Source organism: Alosa pseudoharengus, unplaced genomic scaffold (assembly GCF_046254945.1).
Source record: "Alosa pseudoharengus isolate Yale_2024_CS ecotype anadromous, Long Island Sound unplaced genomic scaffold, YU_APseudo_1.1 YU_APseudo_1.1_scf_18, whole genome shotgun sequence".
Taxonomy (NCBI): Eukaryota; Metazoa; Chordata; class Actinopteri; order Clupeiformes; family Clupeidae; genus Alosa; species Alosa pseudoharengus.
In genome coordinates this window covers 22812308-22832695 of record NW_027468650.1, presented here as the reverse complement: position 1 = coordinate 22832695, position 20388 = coordinate 22812308, and the positions used below count along the sequence as shown (strand labels likewise).

At 45.4% G+C, this 20388-nt stretch overlaps 1 protein-coding gene across 2 annotated transcripts in view; it reads left to right on the top strand.

Annotated features, from left to right (window-relative positions):
* Nucleotides 1-20388, top strand: part of oxsr1b (oxidative stress responsive kinase 1b) — a 66418-nt gene that overhangs the window by 7579 nt on the left and 38451 nt on the right. For both annotated transcript variants that reach the window (XM_076290590.1, XM_076290589.1), the window contains exons 2-3: nucleotides 8219-8331; nucleotides 17582-17690. In XM_076290590.1, coding sequence (XP_076146705.1) covers nucleotides 8219-8331; nucleotides 17582-17690 — 222 coding nt within the window. The remainder of the gene's footprint in view (nucleotides 1-8218; nucleotides 8332-17581; nucleotides 17691-20388) is intronic.

The window sequence follows — 20388 nt, the reverse complement described above, 5'->3', positions numbered from 1 at the left end:
TCTCTCTCTCTATTTCTCTCTCTCTCTCTCTCTGTTAGGTGGCAACTGGTGGTGATTGTGAGCCAAGTGCGACATTTCTCATTGTACCTTGGAATAATGTGCGGAATGTGTGTGGGGTATGCCGAGGAAATGTAATAAAGGTCCGCTGACGTCAGCCAAGGGGTTTGGCCCCAGGAGGGCAGGATATGCAAACAGAGAGAACAGACTCTGATGAAGGAGAGCATTGACTTCTTATCCTGCTAAAGAGCCTGATGTTTTGGTCTGAACCCAGAGGAGTTATATTGGGAGCCTTAATTAATATCATTCAGGTTTTTTTCCCCTCCCTCTCTGCTTCTGTAACCAACGTTCAAAGTTGCTACAGAATTTATGTGTTTGTTGAAAACTAGGTCTGTGCTTGAGGCCATAGGCATACGCTTAATATCCTGACTCTAGCTTCAGTGCAGCGATTGTCTGCATTACCTCCTTGATTTGGTGTAACTACCGCACAGTTGTTGTGTTATGACCTGAAGGGGAGCTGGACAGTCCCTCTCCTGCAGTTGAGTGTCAGAGGGGTCTTCTCAGGTCAGACTACACAGGGGAGGCAAATTCCACAACTGAGGTGCCCAGATCAGTTCAGTTTGAAATGCCCATGGCAGCTTAAATAATCCAGATCACATGCAGCTCTCCTCCTAGCTTGTAGACATCATAGTACAGAAGAGGGCAAGACTATCATCTACATTAGTTAAGGGATGATGTATAGATCAAGAATATACTTTCAAGTTTACTGTGTCAAATTCACTTTTTTTAGACAGAAGAAGGCAAATAATAGTATCTGCTTTCAGCTGAACACGAGATGCTCACGCTGAAGCATTTTAATTGTTTAGCAGCATTACCTCAGATTAGATCAGGTTTTTGTAATCCATTGTGTGTGTGTGTGTGTGTGTGTATGTGTCTGTGTGTGGTCCTCTGTGCCAGTTTCCTGCACAGGAATATGATATCAAGCTGAACTAAATGTGACTCAGGGGCTCCTGCCTTTGAGACAGCTTCTGGGTGGTAACCTAATATAGCCTAGGGCCTCCTCTTCGCTGTCCCCCCCAGAGACTTCCATCTCCTGTCTAATGAGGGTGCTTCAAAGAGGAACAAGACAAATGGAAGGATTTGCCTCTTCCTGACAGTAAACATTCAGACTGGTGACCGCAGCCAATAGGGGAATGGAGCCATTTGAACATATGGAGCCTGACATTTTGACAGTGGACATATTTGCACGGATACGCCGCTTACAAGACATGCACAAATTCACTTCCTTTTGTCACTGACACAGGCTATTCCAGTGCATGCGACCTTATGCAACCTTGAAGGACAGCTGACATATGCTGGTCCCTTCCTGTGGCACCCAAGTTGCAGAACATCACTTCTTCATGTCAGGTCTTCTCCCTGTCCACACCTGTGTTAAGTTCAGTGCCACCATGTGACCAAAAGTGAAAGGCAATATTGTGTTGTGTATGTATTAAGTGCAGTGCATTTAAGTGAAGAGCGACCCTCTTAAATTTCAAAAGTTGAAAACATACAGTACGGTATGTGCGAAGTCTAAGCTGTAAAGTCTAACTAAAGCTAATTTTATGAGCAAGATCCAAACAACAGTGGGTCCGCTCAATGCTCCCATATGCCACGATAGCTTTAGTTCATGCATGTGACACTTTGCTCATTGAGTGACTTTGCACTTTTGGTCTCCCAAATTTACCATAAACCATGGATGCCATGTCTAGTTGTCAGATAAGAATATTCATCAGTTCGTTTAGAGTAGCCTCTCTAAGGTTTAGGCACTTGTGGCAGCATTTGATTTCAAACCATTTGTAATCTCAAATCTGCAGCTACAGCGCATATTTATTGACACCCCTGGAAAAAGTTAAAAGAGGTGTTGAAAAAGATCTTTTGGCATTTGTTTTACAACGAGATTAATGAGGAAAAATCCAACATTGAAGGGAAGCAAATGTCTTGTGTAAAGAAAATAATACATAAAAAAATATTTTTTAACAAAACATTCATGCCATATTATATTAGAACCCCTAGAAAATCTTGCAAACAAAATGTAACTTGTGACTTTTGATGTTTTAGTATGATGTTTGTAACTTTTGATTATCATGGGTGCCAATGCATGTGGAAGGTGCTTTAGGTTTAGGAATACAGGGCATAGGATAAAACATGACACTATCATTCCTTTATTATGTTGTAATAATATCAAAAAAGGTGACCACTTGACTGTCAGCTTCTGAATTAGGCTAGCTGTTCCAGTGAAGGATAGAGCCTCAGTAGTTTATCTTGTAGCGTTGTATTCGGCTCCTCTACTCCCCTTTTTTAGTGGCATAGCTTTGTACTGATTGTGGCATGCGTTGATCTGCTAATGTAAGCCTCTCAGTTGGGTTGTAACCAAGTTATGTCAGCTGGTTCTTCTTTGCTTAATTTCATTTAATGTGGTGACCTGGTAACCAAATATTGAATTATTTGATTTGGACACTCTTCATTGAAATCTGCACTCAATAGCAGCAAATGCAGTCCCAGTCGACAGCACACAACAGTTTTCTACTTTTCTGTTTCTTTTAGCAAGGCAAGCCTGCAACGTTGCTTGCCAGGCTTATGGTGAGCGTTTTGTTCCATGACTTCTATAGTGTGCTCTCAAAACAAAATAAATATTTTCAGTGCATTCACACTGCTTCAATTTTCAGTTGGCAATATGACAGGCATATAGTTTCACACCCAGGAGGAGATGCACTCAACACTCTGTGATGGCAGAGATACACTCCAAACAACAAGAAGTCAAAGGTCCATTTTCTTAGTGAAGAAAATATCAGTAAACACATTGAATCATATCCAACCTGTGATTGTGTCAGTGCTGTGCAATGCTAAAACACAATTAAGAACAAGAGTGCTCTGCAGAGGCCTGTTTGATATTCAGAACGTGCGTTATCGGGGAGCTGAGTTGATTAGGTGCCTGTTTGAATATATTCAAAAGCCGCTTAACTACCGCAGCGCTTCCTCCAGTTATGACGCCTTTGATTTTTAGTTCAGAGAATGTCGGAAGACCAGCGCAATGGAGCCTCAACCGGTTAGGCTGCGGGAGGGTTCATTAAAGGGTTTCTCTGTAAGAGGTTAGTTTCATTTGCTTGCGGGCCAGATCAAATCAGGACATTTCTTCTAAATGAATCTGCTGCTATTTTTTCATTTTATTAGAACATGGATTTGTAGAAAATGTGGAGGCCAAAAAGTAGGTTAACTTGAGAGAGAACTGATATTTTGAGAAATAACAATAACAGCTGGGACTGCGTCATTCCGATTTTTCTATTTGTCTATTTTGTGACCTGCACGCCCTTGACCCAGACAGTTGGTTTGGAGCATCACTTACAGTAGGCTCATCCAGTTGGGACGTGACCTTCTCTCCCCAGTGATGGGTGTCGAGTCGACTCTTCCATGACGACCGATTGTTTGTTTATGTGTGGGAATTTACACTTGACCTCTGTGTGGATGCTGGCAGGCCAACGCGATTGTTACCACCCGTAGCACACTAACTGTCTATCTAGTCTTTATGTCTGTCATATGTGACCACTTCCGTCAGCCTCAACTGATGTGTCAATTGTGGAGTACACTTTATAACTTTATTGCTTGATTTACTGTGACTGTCCTTGATTGATAGTGTGGTTTTGCATTTGGTTCAGGCTACATAACCTGAGTTGTATAAAGGTCTCAGTAGATGTTAAGGAAATATACTTTATTTCAGTCCATAAATCCTACATGTTATGTTTGTTTAGTCACAGGGTTCAGGGTATGTCGTGGGGTTTAGTTGTGCAATAAAAACAAAAACATTTAGCCTAAGCCCATTTGAGGTCCTCATGTGATTTTTGGGCAGGCCAAGGCATGTCATGTCTCAAAAACTATTTCAGTTTTTAATTAAAATCAGAACTACTGCCTGCTTTTTCCTTCCTTTTTTAATCCATAGTACCCCTGCTGGGTCAATTAAAATGGCAAACAATGAAGACTTTGTTAATATCTTGGCATACAGTGGGCCTGGGTGAGTGATGAAAGCTGATCAAACCTCGAGAACAGAATTCCTATATACTGTAGGAGATGAAACCCCCATCCATAATGGAATGTGCTCGTAAAAATGTCACATGCAGAGCATAGGCCTGCACCAAGCTGAGTTGAATTTACGTCTCTCTGTGTGTGTATAAGGGGACTAAAAAGAAACTAAGAGATGTGAAGAGAAAAGGCAGATCAGCACATTTGTTAATTAGTGATGATCGCCTTCCAGAGCCACAGCGTTGCTACATTCACCTTTTTTGATCTCACCAAAGAAGATGATCATGGTGTATTGAAGGTTCTTATGAGTAATAATGACCAGGTACAAACTAGGCATTAGCCCAAGGCGGTCACAAGCTCTGACTGTGTTACGATATGTGGACTCCCTTGTGCTGCAAAGGGAAGTTACATGTTTCCTTGTTTTATTCTCTGTCGGCTTGAATATATGATGTTGATGTTGAATAAATTATGTCTGATCTGGATTGCACCAACAAAACAGTTAGGCAAATCAGTCTTTAAGGATGAGCTCTCGCTTTAGTTGACCAAAGAAGACCCTGCACCTTACTTACTGTTTATATTTATAGTTCTTAGCAGATGCTTTTTAGTAAACATTACATTAACATTAAAAGTAACCGTTTTAAGCAGTCATAAGCCTAAATACTACTACTACTACTACTACTACTAATAATAATAATACTAATAATAATAACTACAACAATAATAAATACCAATATTAGTAATAGACTATGTAAAAAAGAGCAACAGAATAAAAACATTACAGACACAGTGAAGCTAGCCTACTAGCTACCTGGGATTAGCATCTGTCTGGCTGCACCAGAGGCATCCGGGGCACCAGCATGCTGAGACCTTTCAGAGGAATTCTCTGTCACAAGTCTAAATGGGGAGTTTAGTGTCAGTTGCCCAGTGACCTTAACACTGTCTGGTGCTGTGTGGGCTCACTGGGCATTAGGGCTGCAATAATTAATTGATTAATTGTTGACTGTCAAATTAATTGCCAACTATTTTGGTAATTGTTAATTGGTTTATGTCATCTACTAGGGGTGTAACGGTACACAGAAGTCACGGTTCGGTTCATACCTCGGTTCGGACATCACGGTTCGGTACGAGTTCGGTACAATGGAGGGAAAAGCAAAACAACAAGCATTTTTTTTTTTGTCTCGGGCTGTACCACCTAGTGTCATACAGTCTCTTCCCTGAGCTATCTGCAACAGCCTGAAGTGTGTAAGATGTAGGCTAAACAGTACAATAAGTACCCAGACTCCATCTGTAACTTGTAAACAAAATAAGACAATCAGCTATAAAACTGAAAATAGGCCTACAGCATCTCTTATTTCTGAAAGTGCAAATTACATAGAAAAAATATTTTTAAAAATCCACTGAAGCAAGACCTTCAACATCTGTGTTTAGTTGTATATGGAAGGGTCTACAATTTGCCTCAATATTTTTTTTTATTGTGTGTAAAGTAATAATCTAGCCTGCTAACTGTGAAAATATCACAATATTTTGCCTTTTTAAAAAAAACTAAATTGCTCCTTTCATTTCATAAACAGACTACAACTAGAAGTCACGTGACTTTGCCCTTTGACGTTAACTCACCGTAGCATGGTTTGTTTATTAGCCTGGTTACCGTTGTCACTTTATTTTGCTGTCTATGCACTTAACACTACCAGCTCCTCATGTGAGAAGTTACAAGTTACCCCAACATAAAGGTAATTAACACACGATTTACTAGTGATGTAGTACTCGAGTCCGGTCTCGGTCTCGTCTCGGACTCGTTCCTTCAAAGACTCAGCCTTGACTCGGTCTCGGACCACAGTGGGAGGAGAAGGACTCGTAATTTCAGACCGAGTCCTCGAGACCAACGCATTTTTTATGTTCATGTACACATAATGACAATAATAATTAAATGCAATGTTGACCGGCATTATTTGAAAATGACATCCCATGGTGCAATGCAAAGATACTGCCATCAGAGCCATTTATTTATCTCTATGGCTCTGCTGCCGGTGAGTGTCTGTAGGTCAGCATAGTCCATATTAAGACGTTACGACTGCTCCTCTAAACAATTCCCAATCTCGCTTAGTCTGTAGGCCTAATGGTTGATTAACTGGGGTGATATTAAATTATGAATATGAAAACTGACATTTTTTTATGGTCTTGACTCGGTCTCGACTCGGACTTGCTTCCTCAAAGACTCGGTCTTGACTCGGACTCGACTGTATTTGAAAACCAACAGACTCGTCTCGACTCGGTCTCGACCCTTCAAAGACTCGGTCTTGACTCGGACTCGGTATAGGCGGTCTCGTCCCCATCACTACGATTTACACAGCTTTCTGTCATTACGAAATCATTTAATTTAAGCCATAGGTTTTGGCCCTATTTGTATGTGTATCCAAAGGCTGCTGAAGCGCAGGGGAAGTTTTTTCCCCTCGTTTCAGTGATTGGTAGCCTACATCATCTGGATGATGGCTTCGAATATGTGTAGCATTTTTTCCACTCACATACCCAACAACTACTGATCAACGCCGACACACAGTTTCATCTTATCCACCACTCTTTCGCCTGTACTAACGTTACTGTAACTGAAGTTCTGAAACTTGCGATCTTAAAGAGACCAACGGATCCTCTAACTCTTGTGGGTCTAACCTTAGTGCTGCTAATGACTGACGGTCTCGACCAACGACCTGACAAAAAAAACATAGGCGCCAATCAGAGCTTCAGAGCGAAAGCGAGGCTAAAGATTAGCGTTAGGTGTCACTAAAGAATTCCCGTAACTCTCGCTACTTAACCGTAATTGCGCATGACATTAATTAATCCGCACACGAGTTTTATGTATTTTTATACCGTGTATTCTCCGTGTAAATTCATGCACTGAACCGTGACGCCCGTACCATTTCGGTTCAATACGAATACATGAACCGTTACACCCCTAAGCTACCTTAGGAAGGAAGCTACCTTAAAGTTCTCTTGAGTTCACCTCTTTCAATACTTAAAGGACAATTCCGGTATTTAGCACTTTGAGTCCCTTTTCTGGTTTGTTTTGGATGAACTAGAGTGGTGGACACCGAAATTTGGACGATTGGTCCTGTCTCGACTTTTCTGACTCATTTTGAATCGCCTTTGACTAGTCAGAGTGGCTGCCTACAGGCATGCTCTTGTCAAAACAAACCAGAAAAGGGACTCAAAGTGCTAAATACCGGAATTTTCCTTTAATTTACTCCTCTGAATATCTTTAGTGTGTGGACTAAAATATGGACGAAAGTGTGGACGAAAATAATCGTTAGCTGCAGCCCTACTGGCCACTGACATTAGTCAGGAGAAATCTACCAGGGAGTTCTAGGCGCACCTGGAGGCGAGTGCTCGGCCGCTGTGATAGAATGTGTGCCAGGATGTAATTACCCTCTCGTGTTGGCTCAAAAGAGCAATGGAGTGGTTTAAAGAGAGACAAATAGAAAGACAGGAATTGATATGGAGAGAGAGAGATATTATGGATATATAAAGAGAGGAATCAAGGTAGAAAGAAAGAGAGAACCACAAAGAGAAAGGGAGAGAGGGATGGAGATGGAGAGAGAGAGTGGCAGAGAGGGTAGTAGGTAGTGAGAGAGATGAGCAGAGAAAACGAGGAAGGAAAGGAGGGCTAGAGAGAGCAGAGGAAGCGGGTGCATTAGGTTCACCCCCCCCCCCCCATCAGCTTATTTCCCCGTGGCCTGATAAATAAGTGATGAAGCTTTGGCATAAAACAGCGCCTGAAAGAAAAACGAACAGCTGGGGGTGCTGGGCCCGTCTGAGTCCCTCGGAAAGTGTGCAGCCAACGCTGATGCCCACCCCTGCCAAGCACAAAACCTCCTCCAATAACCCCTCAAGCCATCGACCACCACCACCACCACGACCACCACCACCACCACCACCACCACCACCACCACCACCGGCAGGTCCGGTCAGGCAGATGGATGCCGCAGCGAGGACGGATCAGACAGCAGCGGCACAGAATACTGCGAGCGGCGGGGGGGCTTTGCCCATTAGCTCACGTTTGTAGCTGTCAAAGGGCATTGTGCTGCTGGCAGTGCTGCAGTGAGGCACCCACCACTCATCTAATCCTGTTCTCTCTCCTCCCCCCCCCCCCCGCCCTTTCTTTTTTCTGTTTCAGGGAGCGGAGCCACCGCCGTGGTCCAAGCCGCCTACTGTGTGCCCAGGAAGGAGAAGGTGGCCATCAAACGCATCAACCTGGAAAAATGTCAGACCAGCATGGATGAACTCCTGGTACAGAATCATTTCTATGAAATTGACTCACACCTCTTGTAACAGCATGCCCAGAAACTATTCTGGTGCATTTAAAGTGTTGTTGTGTATTGTGGCTGTCAGCTTGCTATTAGAAACTCTGTATAGTTTTTCTTGTGTGGAACATTGTTGGGTGAACTGTAAAGGAATTCAGTAAAGAATCACATGTTATTAGGCCGTTGTTATATCCTTACAATAACTCACATAACACAAGCATTCCATAGGAATTTAATAGATTTCTCTCTTTTTGGATGACTCATCCTGCTGAAATGTGACGCAAAAAATTTTCAGGATTAAATGGACGGAGGTTGCCTTGAGGACAGTCTTTTTGTGTATCTCTTGTCTTGCTTTGGCCCAATCAGTTGGAGCACTTCAACACTGGAGTGGTTCTTATGTCAAGCAAGGAGGTCGTGCCAGGAAACTCTCACTAAATCCCTTGAAGAGTTCTTTGGTGCATGCCGTTGTTAATCACTTACCGTAGTCCAGCCTATGTCATAGTTTCCTGTGTAGTCTCCTTGATAAATACAATAGTGTTTTCTTAAATAACAAACTGCATAAACAATTAGGGTAGAGTTGTGTTTATAAGATGCTTAGTTACCTTTAGTATAAGTATAAGTATATATACTCTTTTGATCCCGTGAGGGAAATTTGGTCTCTGCATTTATCCCAATCCGTGAATTAGTGAAACACACTCAGCACACAGTGAACACACAGTGAGGTGAAGCACACACTAATCCCGGCGCAGTGAGCTGACTGCAACAACAGCGGCGCTCGGGGAGCAGTGAGGGGTTAGGTGCCTTGCTCAAGGGCACTTCAGCCGTTCCTACTGGTTGTGGTTCGAACCGGCAACCCTCCGGTTACAAGTCCGAAGCGCTAACCAGTAGGCCACGGCTGCCCCCTTTTTTATTTCTTTATTTCTTTATTTCTTTATTTCTTTATTTTTTTTATTATTTTTTTTTATGCCTAATTTGAGCAAGTCAGCCCAAGTGAACATTTGTGGTTGCCAGTAAAACTTCCCTCTTTACTTCCTAAGGAATTCTCCCATATGGATGGATATGACTGCATATAAAGTGATAAATGACATCCTAGAAGCATTCCATCTTGTTCATTAAGTTAATTTGTGCTGTGTAAACCTATAAAGGAAAACTTTGAAAGGTCACCCGCCCTTTGAAAGTGTAGCCTTGTGGTGTCAGCAGTGGCTTGCTTTAATGTCAGCTGCTTCTTTGATCCCTTGTGACCGGTGGATTTGAAGGAATCGGGTGGGGGGGGGGATTTGGTTTGGGCAGGACGGGTTGGGCGTCAGAAGTGGAGGAGTGGGCTGCTTCGTGCTGCGCTGTGGGGCCTCTGGGAAGCGAGTGGCCATTAGCTCGTATTTGTGATTTAGTGGTGCGCAGCACGGACTGGGGCAGCTGGGGGACCCAGAGGTTGGCGTCTCCCGCTGTGGGCTTCGTTGTTCACAGAGGAGAAGGAGAAGGACCCTCCATGCTAATATTAGCGCCACCACCACCAGCCGCAGCAGCAGTCAGCAGCACTGCTGGCTTAGTTATGGACACCAAGTGGCCGCGTGTTTTTCACTGGCCAGTGAATAGAGTCTTTATCTCCCTTCTCTCTCTCTCTCTCTCTCTCTCTCTCTCTCTCTCGTATGTCTCTCTGGCTCGTCTCTCTCTGGTACTCTCTCTCCCCCTTCTTGACTAAATCAAAGCCCTCTTAAGATAAATTGGGTGAATGTTGGGGGGCTAAGATTCTTGGAAAGAGTGGAAAAAACAGAGAGGTCAGGTTTCCTCTCTTGACTTTGGAACCCCTTTCCACCACCCCCACCACCCACCGCTCCTGTTGGGCTCCCACTTACATCTCAAGGAAGCATTCAATGAATCCCAGATTCCCTCTGTAGTCTGTACCCCCACATAATTTAGATTAGGGGTAGGCTATACTTTCTGGACCACTGCTGTGGCTAACCTCAACCTCCCCCACTCCTTTCCTAGAAAGGATTAGATCATTTCAATGCTCTTTCAGCTCTCTGAAGGAAGCAGTTCCTAGATTTACGCCGCCCGTTATTTGATGTGAAGGGACCTGGAGTATCGTGCGGAGTGCATCTGTCGTGTGATGACCCTCGGCAGAAGAGAGGGAGTGTGTGATCTCGCCGTCCTTGTGCACAGTATGGCTCGGGCATTCACTGATGTAATGGGGCTTTCATAGAGGCCCCACTGTGTGTGCCAGCATGAGGCTGGCATGACTGTATTGTGACGGGAGGCGACGTGCGTTCCTCGCCTCTCCTTATCACATGGGGAGCTGAGCTGAAGATCGTGCCTACATGGACCAAGCTTTGTTGTTGTAGATGGGCGGTAAACATTTACAACCAATCATAAATATTGCACATTATTTAATCACTGGGCGTAGCCTATAGGTTTCATAAACATTCTTTTTATGTGTTGCTCAGGAAGCAAGTCAGTGTGTTAAGGTATTTAATTGTTGGTTGGAGTTGTGCCAACAGTAATAACCGACAAAGTGAATGAACTAGACAGTCAGGTCTGAGCGGGGTTATCAGGAGACTGATCTGAATACATGGTGCATGTGTGTAAGGCCGTCTCTATAAGACACAGTGAATTCTTTCACTTATCTGCCTGCCATTCATTTCCTACCCACATATGATAATAAAGATTAAAATCCTCATTCATCACCCTGCCATGAGTTAGTCACTCAGTCTCCTCCTCTCTGCGCTACGCCGGAGGCCTTTGCTCTGATCTATCCACAGGTGCCATTTAGGGGGGGGGGGGGGGTCTGCGTGACTGACTCAGTGAAACTGCCGCCCTCTTCCACTCTCTCTCTCTCTCTCTCTCTCTCTCTCTTCCTCTCTTTCGTGGCATCCCTCACGATGAGACGTGCCTTTGATCTGATCAAGTGCCAGGCTAATGAAACGAGAGCTCGTGCCTTTGTTTTCTCTCCTCCGTCCACCCGTGAGCCAAGAGGCGAGGGGCTGAGGGATGGGCAGACAGGAGGGGGGAGGGGTGTGTGTGTGTGTGTGTGTGTGTGTGTGTGTGTGTGTGTGTGTGTTCGTGTGTGTGTTCGTGTGTGTGTGTGTGTGTGTGTGTGGTTAGATGAGAGGTGGGCCGGGCGTCGGCAGCTGCCGCGGATGCCTGTCTTTCAGCATGAGATCATCCCCCGCAGGCCCAGCTGCCCACTGAGCGGGCACAATGAGAGCCCAAGCGTGTCTGCCTGCTCCGGCCGGACGCCTCTATTTTAAGGGAAAAGCACGCAGTACAGTTATCCCGTGGCAGTTAACATCACCACTCCCCTTAATTAGAAATTGTTGCATGCAGTTGTTGATGTCAATTAACTATGAATTGCAATAGATGGTGGTGTTCACATTTGTTGACGCTACAGCATTTGATAGTTGTTGATATTGTAGTTCAGGATTTCATTTTATCTACGATAATGCTTATTAAAGGGACACCAGGCAACGTTTTTGTGTTAATTACTCATCTTCGTAAGTCGGTATATGGTTAAATGACTCATTACAGGGCGAATGAAGACTCTCTCGCCCGCCCCTACTGCCTGTAGGAAGAATATCCCGCTTGCAAGTTCAGTGTATCGTACCCGGCGACCGAAGCAGTTTCAGTTTCCATCCTGCATCCACAGCACAGAGGGAGGCTAACGAAACGCTAGCGATGGTTGCAAACGTGTGTATAATGGCAGAGCCGGCAAAGAAGCAGCGAAAACCCTTGACGGAAGATGCAAAGAAAAGAGCTTCAGACCGAGCGAGGGGGAGTTTCGTAGAGAAAAAGCATCAGGCTTGCCTGGTGTCCCTTTAAGCTCTTACATTTAATGTATAGACCTATTTCTTTACTTAATGTAGGAACAACTGAATTTATTCATGGCTTATTCTTGATGAAGTTCAGAGTTAGTCTATGTTGTCTATGCTGTCTGTGAATAATGCTACTTTAATAGAGTATTCTGTTCTACTCTATTGAGCTCTATTATTCTACCATTACGCTCCATCATGTGATCTTTAAGACATGCAACTTGATGCATAACCTCTTCTGGAAAGTAAAACCCTGACTCTCAGCACACATCTGCTATATGATGTGAAAGAGACATCTTCGTTGGGGGAAAAAAGCATCCGGTGTAGCCATAGCATTCTGACGCACGCCTGACTTCACATGTTGAAGCCACTGATCTCAACCGTCCCGTACCTAATCACTCTGCTGCGAGGTGTGGTCTTGGCAGGAGTCCGCAGCCATAACCAGCCTCCCACCCCCTTTTTTTTATGCACGCTTACCCACGCTTTGTCGTACGCATGGGTCTTACAGCCAACAAACGTGTTCCAGTGAGTTAGGGGCGAGGAATATGTACCCAAACTAAGACCCGTAGGCCCGTAAGTGTTGTTGCAGCCTGGCAGTGAGTGGCATCGTGCTTGTTTGTTGAGCGCCTGGTGCCGGTGATAGAGCCAGTCTGGCCGAGACAGATGAGGGAATTCCCCAGTGCCTGACAGGCTGTCACTGCTGCGCCTGCTGGCTGAGCCTGGTCTGTGTTTTATCACACAAGAGGATGGAAGCGCTCCCTGGTATGCGGCTGTGTAATCGACTGGCTTGCCAGATTTCATTTCCGTAACCCACATCCACCTTGGTAATCACTGCCGGGGAAAATAGGCATAGTTGAAATGCGCCACATTTTTTTGCATAACAGTGTCCTGTCGTCAGAGATTAGAAGGAATAGAATTAAAGCGAGCAGGCAAACTGGCTGTGCAATAATAGCCTCTGACCTTTGCTTTGAGTTGGATGTGTTTGTAAATGAAATTTACATGCGTGAGAGGTTGTGGCGTGCTAAATGTCATGGTGTAACTGGCAACAGTACAGTGTAACATAAACAAACACCATGGCCCATAGTCCCAGGTCATGGTGACTGAGATGTCAAGGTCAAGTATAGTGGTGGAACTGAAGCTCATTATTTCTTCGCACTTCTTTCCATTGGAGTTTGCCATTTAATGAGCAATGGTGTACTTGTGAGTACAGTCATGGATAGTAACCATATTCTGATTTATGACTGTTGGTTTTCCTTTTGATTTTCAGTTTCAGTGCAACAAGCAAACCATCTGTTTTCTGTCACTTATTGGCTTTTTTTGCATTTACCCACCGGGAAGTTTTTTTTACGTAATCAAAGGCCAAGCCCGTCCATCTTGAGTCAGTAGTCATACTCAGACACTGTTACTCGCTGTTTTTCTCTGTCTGACTTTTCTCATTATCGGTTATGTTTTTGGTGTGTGTTGATTTTTTCCCCCTCTTTGTCTGTCTGGTTGGGAGTAGCCTGTATAAAATACCAGTGCGGTGTAACCTAGGCTGAGGAAGTACCCATTACATTTTGAAGCAGATCTGACTCCTGGGGAGGCTTGATGAATGTAGTGTCACTTTCACTACCATTGCTAGATATGTCCTGTTGCATTTTGCTTTTGCAGGGGGCTTTCCCAGTGACTAGTGTAGATCTGGCTTTGTGGTTTATTTGTACGGGCTTTTAAGAATGGGTTGGTTCTTGATTTTATCTCTGTGAAGTATGCTATCCGGGAGCACTTGGTACAGACGACTAATGGGAAATGCCCTGTAATTGGCAGCAACCAGGTCGTTGCATCTAGATTCGCTTCCTCTGGTAATTTCACTACAGAAGAATGAATAGGTCACTACATTTGTAATGTCAATATCTAGAATATCTTGAGCCCTGTTTCATGCTTATTGTTGCAAAACTCTAGAGGCTAAAAAAGAACAACGTAAGCACTTGAAAACCTCTATTGTGTGTTTGTGTGTCAGGGGACCTTGATGAGTAATCACAGGGAAGTATCGCATTGAAAAAGAGCCAGTGACATTCAGTCCAAACACACACACACACACACACACACACACACACACACACACACTGCCATAGTGGCCGAGGGAGGATGTCAGAAGAGAGCACTTCTACAGGCACACAATGACAGAACAAAGGCCCTCAGTGCCATGCATATTGTAGCCTGGTAATGGGAGAGTGGCGTGGTAAATGGTCCGTGACCCCCCCCCCCCCCCCCACACACACACACACACACACACACACACACATACACACACACCTCCCCTAAACCTCCCCTGTCCTGTCATGTCCTGGCCTGTGGCTGTCCACTACCAACACGAGCGGTAGTTGCGCTAGCTGGCTCCCACCCGCCGACTCCCCAGTTTTTGTGTTCGAGAGGAGACAGGAGCGCTGCCGCCGCGGATCCTGTTGACCGTTTGAACCGCCAGCCCAGAGCCCTGTAGCCGCAGGGCTGGTGTCATTGTTATTGTTCCCTCCCTTCGCCTCCAAATGCAGGGAGAAACCGTGGGGTTGAGGGGCGGTGGCTTGGGGGGGGGTGGGGGGCTGGTGTGGGGGGGCTGTGTGGAGACAAGCGAGCCGGCAGACGGGAAGTGATTGAATTGTTTGATAATTAAATCCAGCATTTGTGGTGGTGAGAGGAGTGTGTGTGTGTGTGTGTGTGTATTTGGGGGTTGCATCTAGTACTGAATTTAAACACTCATTTTTGTTTCACATAAAAGTTTTTTTCTTCTTCTCCCCCAAAAATCCCCTGCTCAATCAGCTTAGGAGTTTATACAAGGACTCTCCTCTGGATGGATTGGTCAGGCCGTTGGATGGACGATTGCCAGGGATACCGTGTTTTAAATTAGTGCCACAGCTGCCCAGAAACAGCCCAGCCGGCCGTTTGCTCGCCTTTGTGCAAAGTGACAACTGTGTGAGAGAGAGAAGACGCCGCAAGCACAATATATGTGTGTGTCGTGTCTTTCCATGCACAGCAACAAAGGCACTTAGGGAAATATCAGTTTCATAGACAAAAAGTGTGTGTTTCTGAATTGAGGATTGTGGTCACAGAGCTGAACAGGAAGACACACACACACACACACACACACACACACACACACACACACACACCCCTTAGAGATGAGGCCTAGTGGGAAAAGAATACAATTCTGGGATATTGACTCAGTTCCCATAACGCAAAGGAGTCCATCTTCATCCAGCGGCTCCCTCCTCACACCAGCGTAAAATATAACATTGTGTGGAATCCACGTGGGGGAGGGAGTGGGGGGGGGGGGTGTAGTTGTGGGGGCAAAATTGTCATCGCTTCCTGGAAACTATCAGCTCAAGTCCACACTTGAGCTCATCACTGGGTGGGGTGAGAAAGAAAAGTGGGTTAACCGTATTCATTCACAATAGACGGATGATTCAGAGTGAGGCACTTTGTTTTTTTAATTCACTGGAATTAGGATAGTGAAACTTTTCATTTTATCATTCATTTAGAGGCTTTTGACTTCTTACTTAACATGGCTTTCTTTTCAGACCTTCCTGGATTATGTAGGCGCCGTCTGATTAGCAGGGCCTAAAGTGTGTGTGTTGTTGTTTGTTGTTGCTGCTGCTGTTGTTGTCATTGTTTATGCATCTGGAGAGTTAGAATTTGGTTCACATGACCTAACTCTTGCTAAGGGCCCGGGCAGCTCTGTCTGTCTGTCTGTCTGTCTGTCTGACTGACTGACTGACTGACTGATCCCATGACGGCACGGTCCGTTGCTGCTGGCTCAGTAGTGATGAGTCAGTAGAGACCGCGATGCTCACTATGCAAAGTGTGCATGTCGCGATAATAGGAGGACAGGATTAAATTAGCCTCACTCACTCACTCACTCACTCACTCACTCACTCACTCACTCACTCACTCACTCACTCTACGGGTCGGTCGATAGATTGATCGTTTTGGGGGAGATGTTTGGAGCCATCCCAGGATGACTGGCTCAGAATAGGACCTCTGCTTTCTCATGCTGCTGTTTGAAGTGTTATGTAAGCGCTGTCTTCACCTTAAACAGAATCACATGAGTTGTAAATACAACTTATCTGCAAAACGAAGCTAAATAGGCAGAGGTGGTGGATCTAATAGTGAATTGGTGTGTGTGTGTATATAGTGTGTGGGGGGGGGGGGCACTGGGCTGAAGACATTAGAGGACTCCATCTGTTAAACGAGCTTGTGGAGGGAGCTGGAGTGATAGATTGGCCCGCTCCAGTGAAATTACCTCAGCATTGACAGCAGCAGCGCTTTGCTCTGTTCTTGCAAGCCGCTGGAGTCTGACACACCACCACGAAGCTGCTAAAGAGTGTGTGTGTGTGTGGGGGGGGTCATAGCATGTCATAGCATGCCTGCTGTTTTTTTTTTAATCGTTGTCATGGCGAAAAATCAATGTTAAGAGATCTTTTTTTCCCCCTTCCTCCCTCTTGGTAAACCATGACGCCTCCCATCCTGCAGTCCTGTTCAGTTTAACTGGAATTGTGGTGGAATTGAAGTGTGGGGGTGTGTGTGTGTCTGTGGGGGGGGGGGGGGGCACGGCAAGCTCTGGCTTTCGTTTGTTTTTTCGGCGTTGCCTACCTCCTACTGGGAGACAGCAACTTCTCACTTGTCACGGGGGGAAGAGAGAGAGAGGGAGAGGGTGAAGAAGTGCTCGGCAGCCACCTGTGGAGTGCAAATATCTTTGGCGCGTTATCTCGGTGGTGGCTGACCAAGGCCGTGGCACGCTGTTGTTTCCGCGGCTCTGAGAGCAAACTCATTTAGTCGCTAATTCCGATCTGCAGGGAGTAGCAGGCCGCACATGCAGAGAGGACTGCTTGAGTTAATCAGTTCCGCTATATGACCTAATGAAAGGCAGCAGTCCTGTTTGCCTCCGAGGGTGACAATTTTCTACCTCAGTTCTTATCATTAGAGCGAGAACTGTCCTAGAGAGAGAAAGGCAGGCTCGTGCATTTGTATGTTATGATTGGTTAACAAATCCATTTCTGCTCATCTGGCCATACATTTGGTGACTGCACAGTGTGTTTTGATGGCTTTGTGCGATTACTCAACCAGAGGTCTGGTTTATCTCCAATCAGTGAAGGATATAGGTGGAAATTGGGTCACAATTAGGTTAGACGTTGGCTATAGGACATATGGGACGGGATCATTATCCCAGTGTTGTTTTCTCCAGCGCAAGGAAATTCAATTAGTTAACTTATTATGCAGGCTATATGTTTTTTTTCATTTTTTTTTTTTTGCATGTTGATTGCAGAGTCAGCAAAATGTTCTGAAAAAATAAACAGATGTAGGAGCAGGAGATAGTCCATCCAGACTCCTTGGCGTCTCCTGTGGTCGGCCATGTGGGGTTTGAGATGTTGATGGGTGTGTCTCTCTCCTATCTGTCCACAGAAAGAGATTCAGGCCATGAGCCAGTGCCACCACCCCAACATTGTCTCCTACTACACCTCGTTTGTGGTGAAGGATGAGCTCTGGCTGGTGATGGAACTCCTCAGCGGTGGTAAGTAGCGCTTTTCTCTCTGCTACCCTCTTGCTCCTCCCCCCCTCCCTCTCTCTCTATCTTCTCATTCCCACTGTCATTCTCACTGTTTCATTTGGTAATATTTTCTTTCTTTCTTTCTTTCTTTCTTTCTTTCTTTCTTTCCCTCCCTCCCTCAAAATCAGACCTACCTTGTCATCTGTTTTCGTCTAGCATCTGAGCAGCGGCCATCCATCTTAAATGGACTGCTTGGACCCTCCCCGGTCCTTATCTGAGGGAAGCATTTTCTAAAATAGTTAAGCCTTGCATATGAAATCAGTCTGCACGGCTGAGGGAGCCTATTTTTTCCCTGCCCCACTTTGTGTGGGACTGTTGCAGTGGTGTACAGGAATGGAAGGAATAGAGAAAATAAATAGCTTTGGTTGAAAGGCCCATTGCTGGCGCTTGATGGATTGGTGGCTAGTCGGCGAGATAAAAAAAAAAAAAAAACCTGTATGTTTTCATTCTCTTCGTCAGAGCGCGACATTTTTCCTACTTCAGCAGGAGGTCGCTTGAGTAAGACATTTGCACAAAGACAAAGAAACATGCAGAAAAACAAAGAACAAAGTACACAGTAAGCTGTACTTCATGTCAGGTGCACCAAGGAGGAGGAGTGGATGAGGCTGTTTTCTAGCTGCTGCACCCACCTACTCTAGCAAATATTCTGACCGCTCCTTAACCCCTCCCCATCCTCTCAAGCACCTGCAAATTACATCTGTCCTCGCACATAAACACATTTGTGTAAAGGACACAAATTTGTTACTTTTTACGAGGGTCTCAATTAACATTTAGATCTCATATATCACATCATACCTTCAGAAAGTAGCAGTGTAACACTTGTTATTTCTACATTTCAAGTATCTAATACTTTTTTTTGCTTTACCCAAGCTCATATGGAGGATTTCATTGTTCAGATTTTTTTATGTCAGTGATGATGTGTCCAAAAGTTGCCTGAATAATCTACTTTCAGACAATACCTAACTATGCATCTATTCAAACCATGTTCCTGAAAGCACAGTATTGCAACATTTGTGTGTGTGTGTGTGTGTGTGTGTGTGTGTGTGTGTGTGTGTGTGTGTGTGTGTGTGTGTGTGTGTGTGTGTGTGTGTGTGTGTGTGTGTGTGTGTGTGTGTGTGTGTGTGTGTGTGTGTGTGTGTGTGTGTGTGTGTGTGTGTGAGAGAGAGAGTTTGTGTGTGTGTGCGTGCATGTGCTCGACCCAGCATGTAAGAGTGAGTACTGTGTCCTGGACTCCCCCATGGGCCCTAATCACAGAGTGGAAGTAATAACAGCCCCCAGATGCTCAAACAAGCACGGCGCTCACACAGTTGCCTAGAGAGCCCAGGAGGAAGCGGGAGGAAGGACAGGTGTGTGGAGAGCATGGCAGGGAGAGAGGACCACTGTTTTTTGTGTTGCCACCAGAAACTGGCAATTTCTAATGAGAGAGAGCTGCAGGAGTTTCAGAGCCCTTGATGATGGGCCTCGCTCAGAGCCTCTTCTGTCTTCAGCTGATGCGAGCAACGCGATGCCAGTGTGTTCTGTGATTACCCACTGCTGCCCAGTACCAGTGCCTGCTTCATTTGTCATGTTGACAGGATAAAGCCAGCCTGTCGCGGTAATAGCTACTCATTTAACAGGCCCCCCTTGTGTCGTTGTTGCCTTCTGCAATGACGGGTTTCTCTCTCTCTCTCTCTCTCTCTCTCTCTCTCTTTCTCTTTCTTTCTCTATTCCTCTATATCTCTCTCTTTCTCTATTTCTCACTCTACCTCTCTCTTTCTCTTTCTCTTTCTCTTTCTCTTTCTCTGTATCTCTTGCTGTGACGGGGAGCCCAGCTGGCTCGACGGGCTCTCCCAGCTACACTGTAACTGGCGACATCGTGGAACCACCCACCCAGCTGGATCCTGGCATCGTGCCCACCGCAGAACAGCCATAGAAACGGCGGTAGGCATCGGTCTCCATGGCGGCGTCTCTCCCATCCCTCCCTCCTTCCTCGTCTCGTACCATTAGCGAGGGTGGGGGGGTGGGGGGGTGCCGTTCCTCCGCTGTTATAGCGCGTGGAAATAAAATGATGATCATTTAACCATGAGCCTCAGCGAGATGGAGACAGAACGAGTTTGTGGTTTTATTGCCCATTAGCCAGCATGCTCACAGCACTCGGGCGAACCCGCTGGCAGCCTTTGCGGCCGGGCATTACGATCCCAGGATGCCACCTCACTGGGCACCGTGGGCACTAGTGATAAGGGTGTTTGGGCGCTTTTTCCCCCTTTCTTTTTCTCAAAGCCACATGAAAAAATGGAGAATAAAAGGAAAAAATGTGGTTGAGTGTCAGAGGTGAGCCGTTTAGGTATGGTGCTGATTAAAGCAATCTGTAGGCTTTGCAGGCACTCCCACTTGATGTATGACCATTCATTCCCATGATCTTTTTTGACAGCAAATTGGATAATAAGTCAGTTACTCTGACAGCGGGCAGATAGACCACTTACAGTTAGAATGTAGGATGTAGTGACTAGCTCTTCATGAAGGGCCAGAGTGGTAAGAGCATGAGGAGTATGGAATGAAAAAGAACACACAGCAAATGGATGCATTAGATGAGTCAGTCATGCTTTAACACCTGATCTCTAAAAGGAAATACAGTCCACGTTCAGCTTGCTCAAAAGCTATTACCTGCCAGACGTCCCATGGT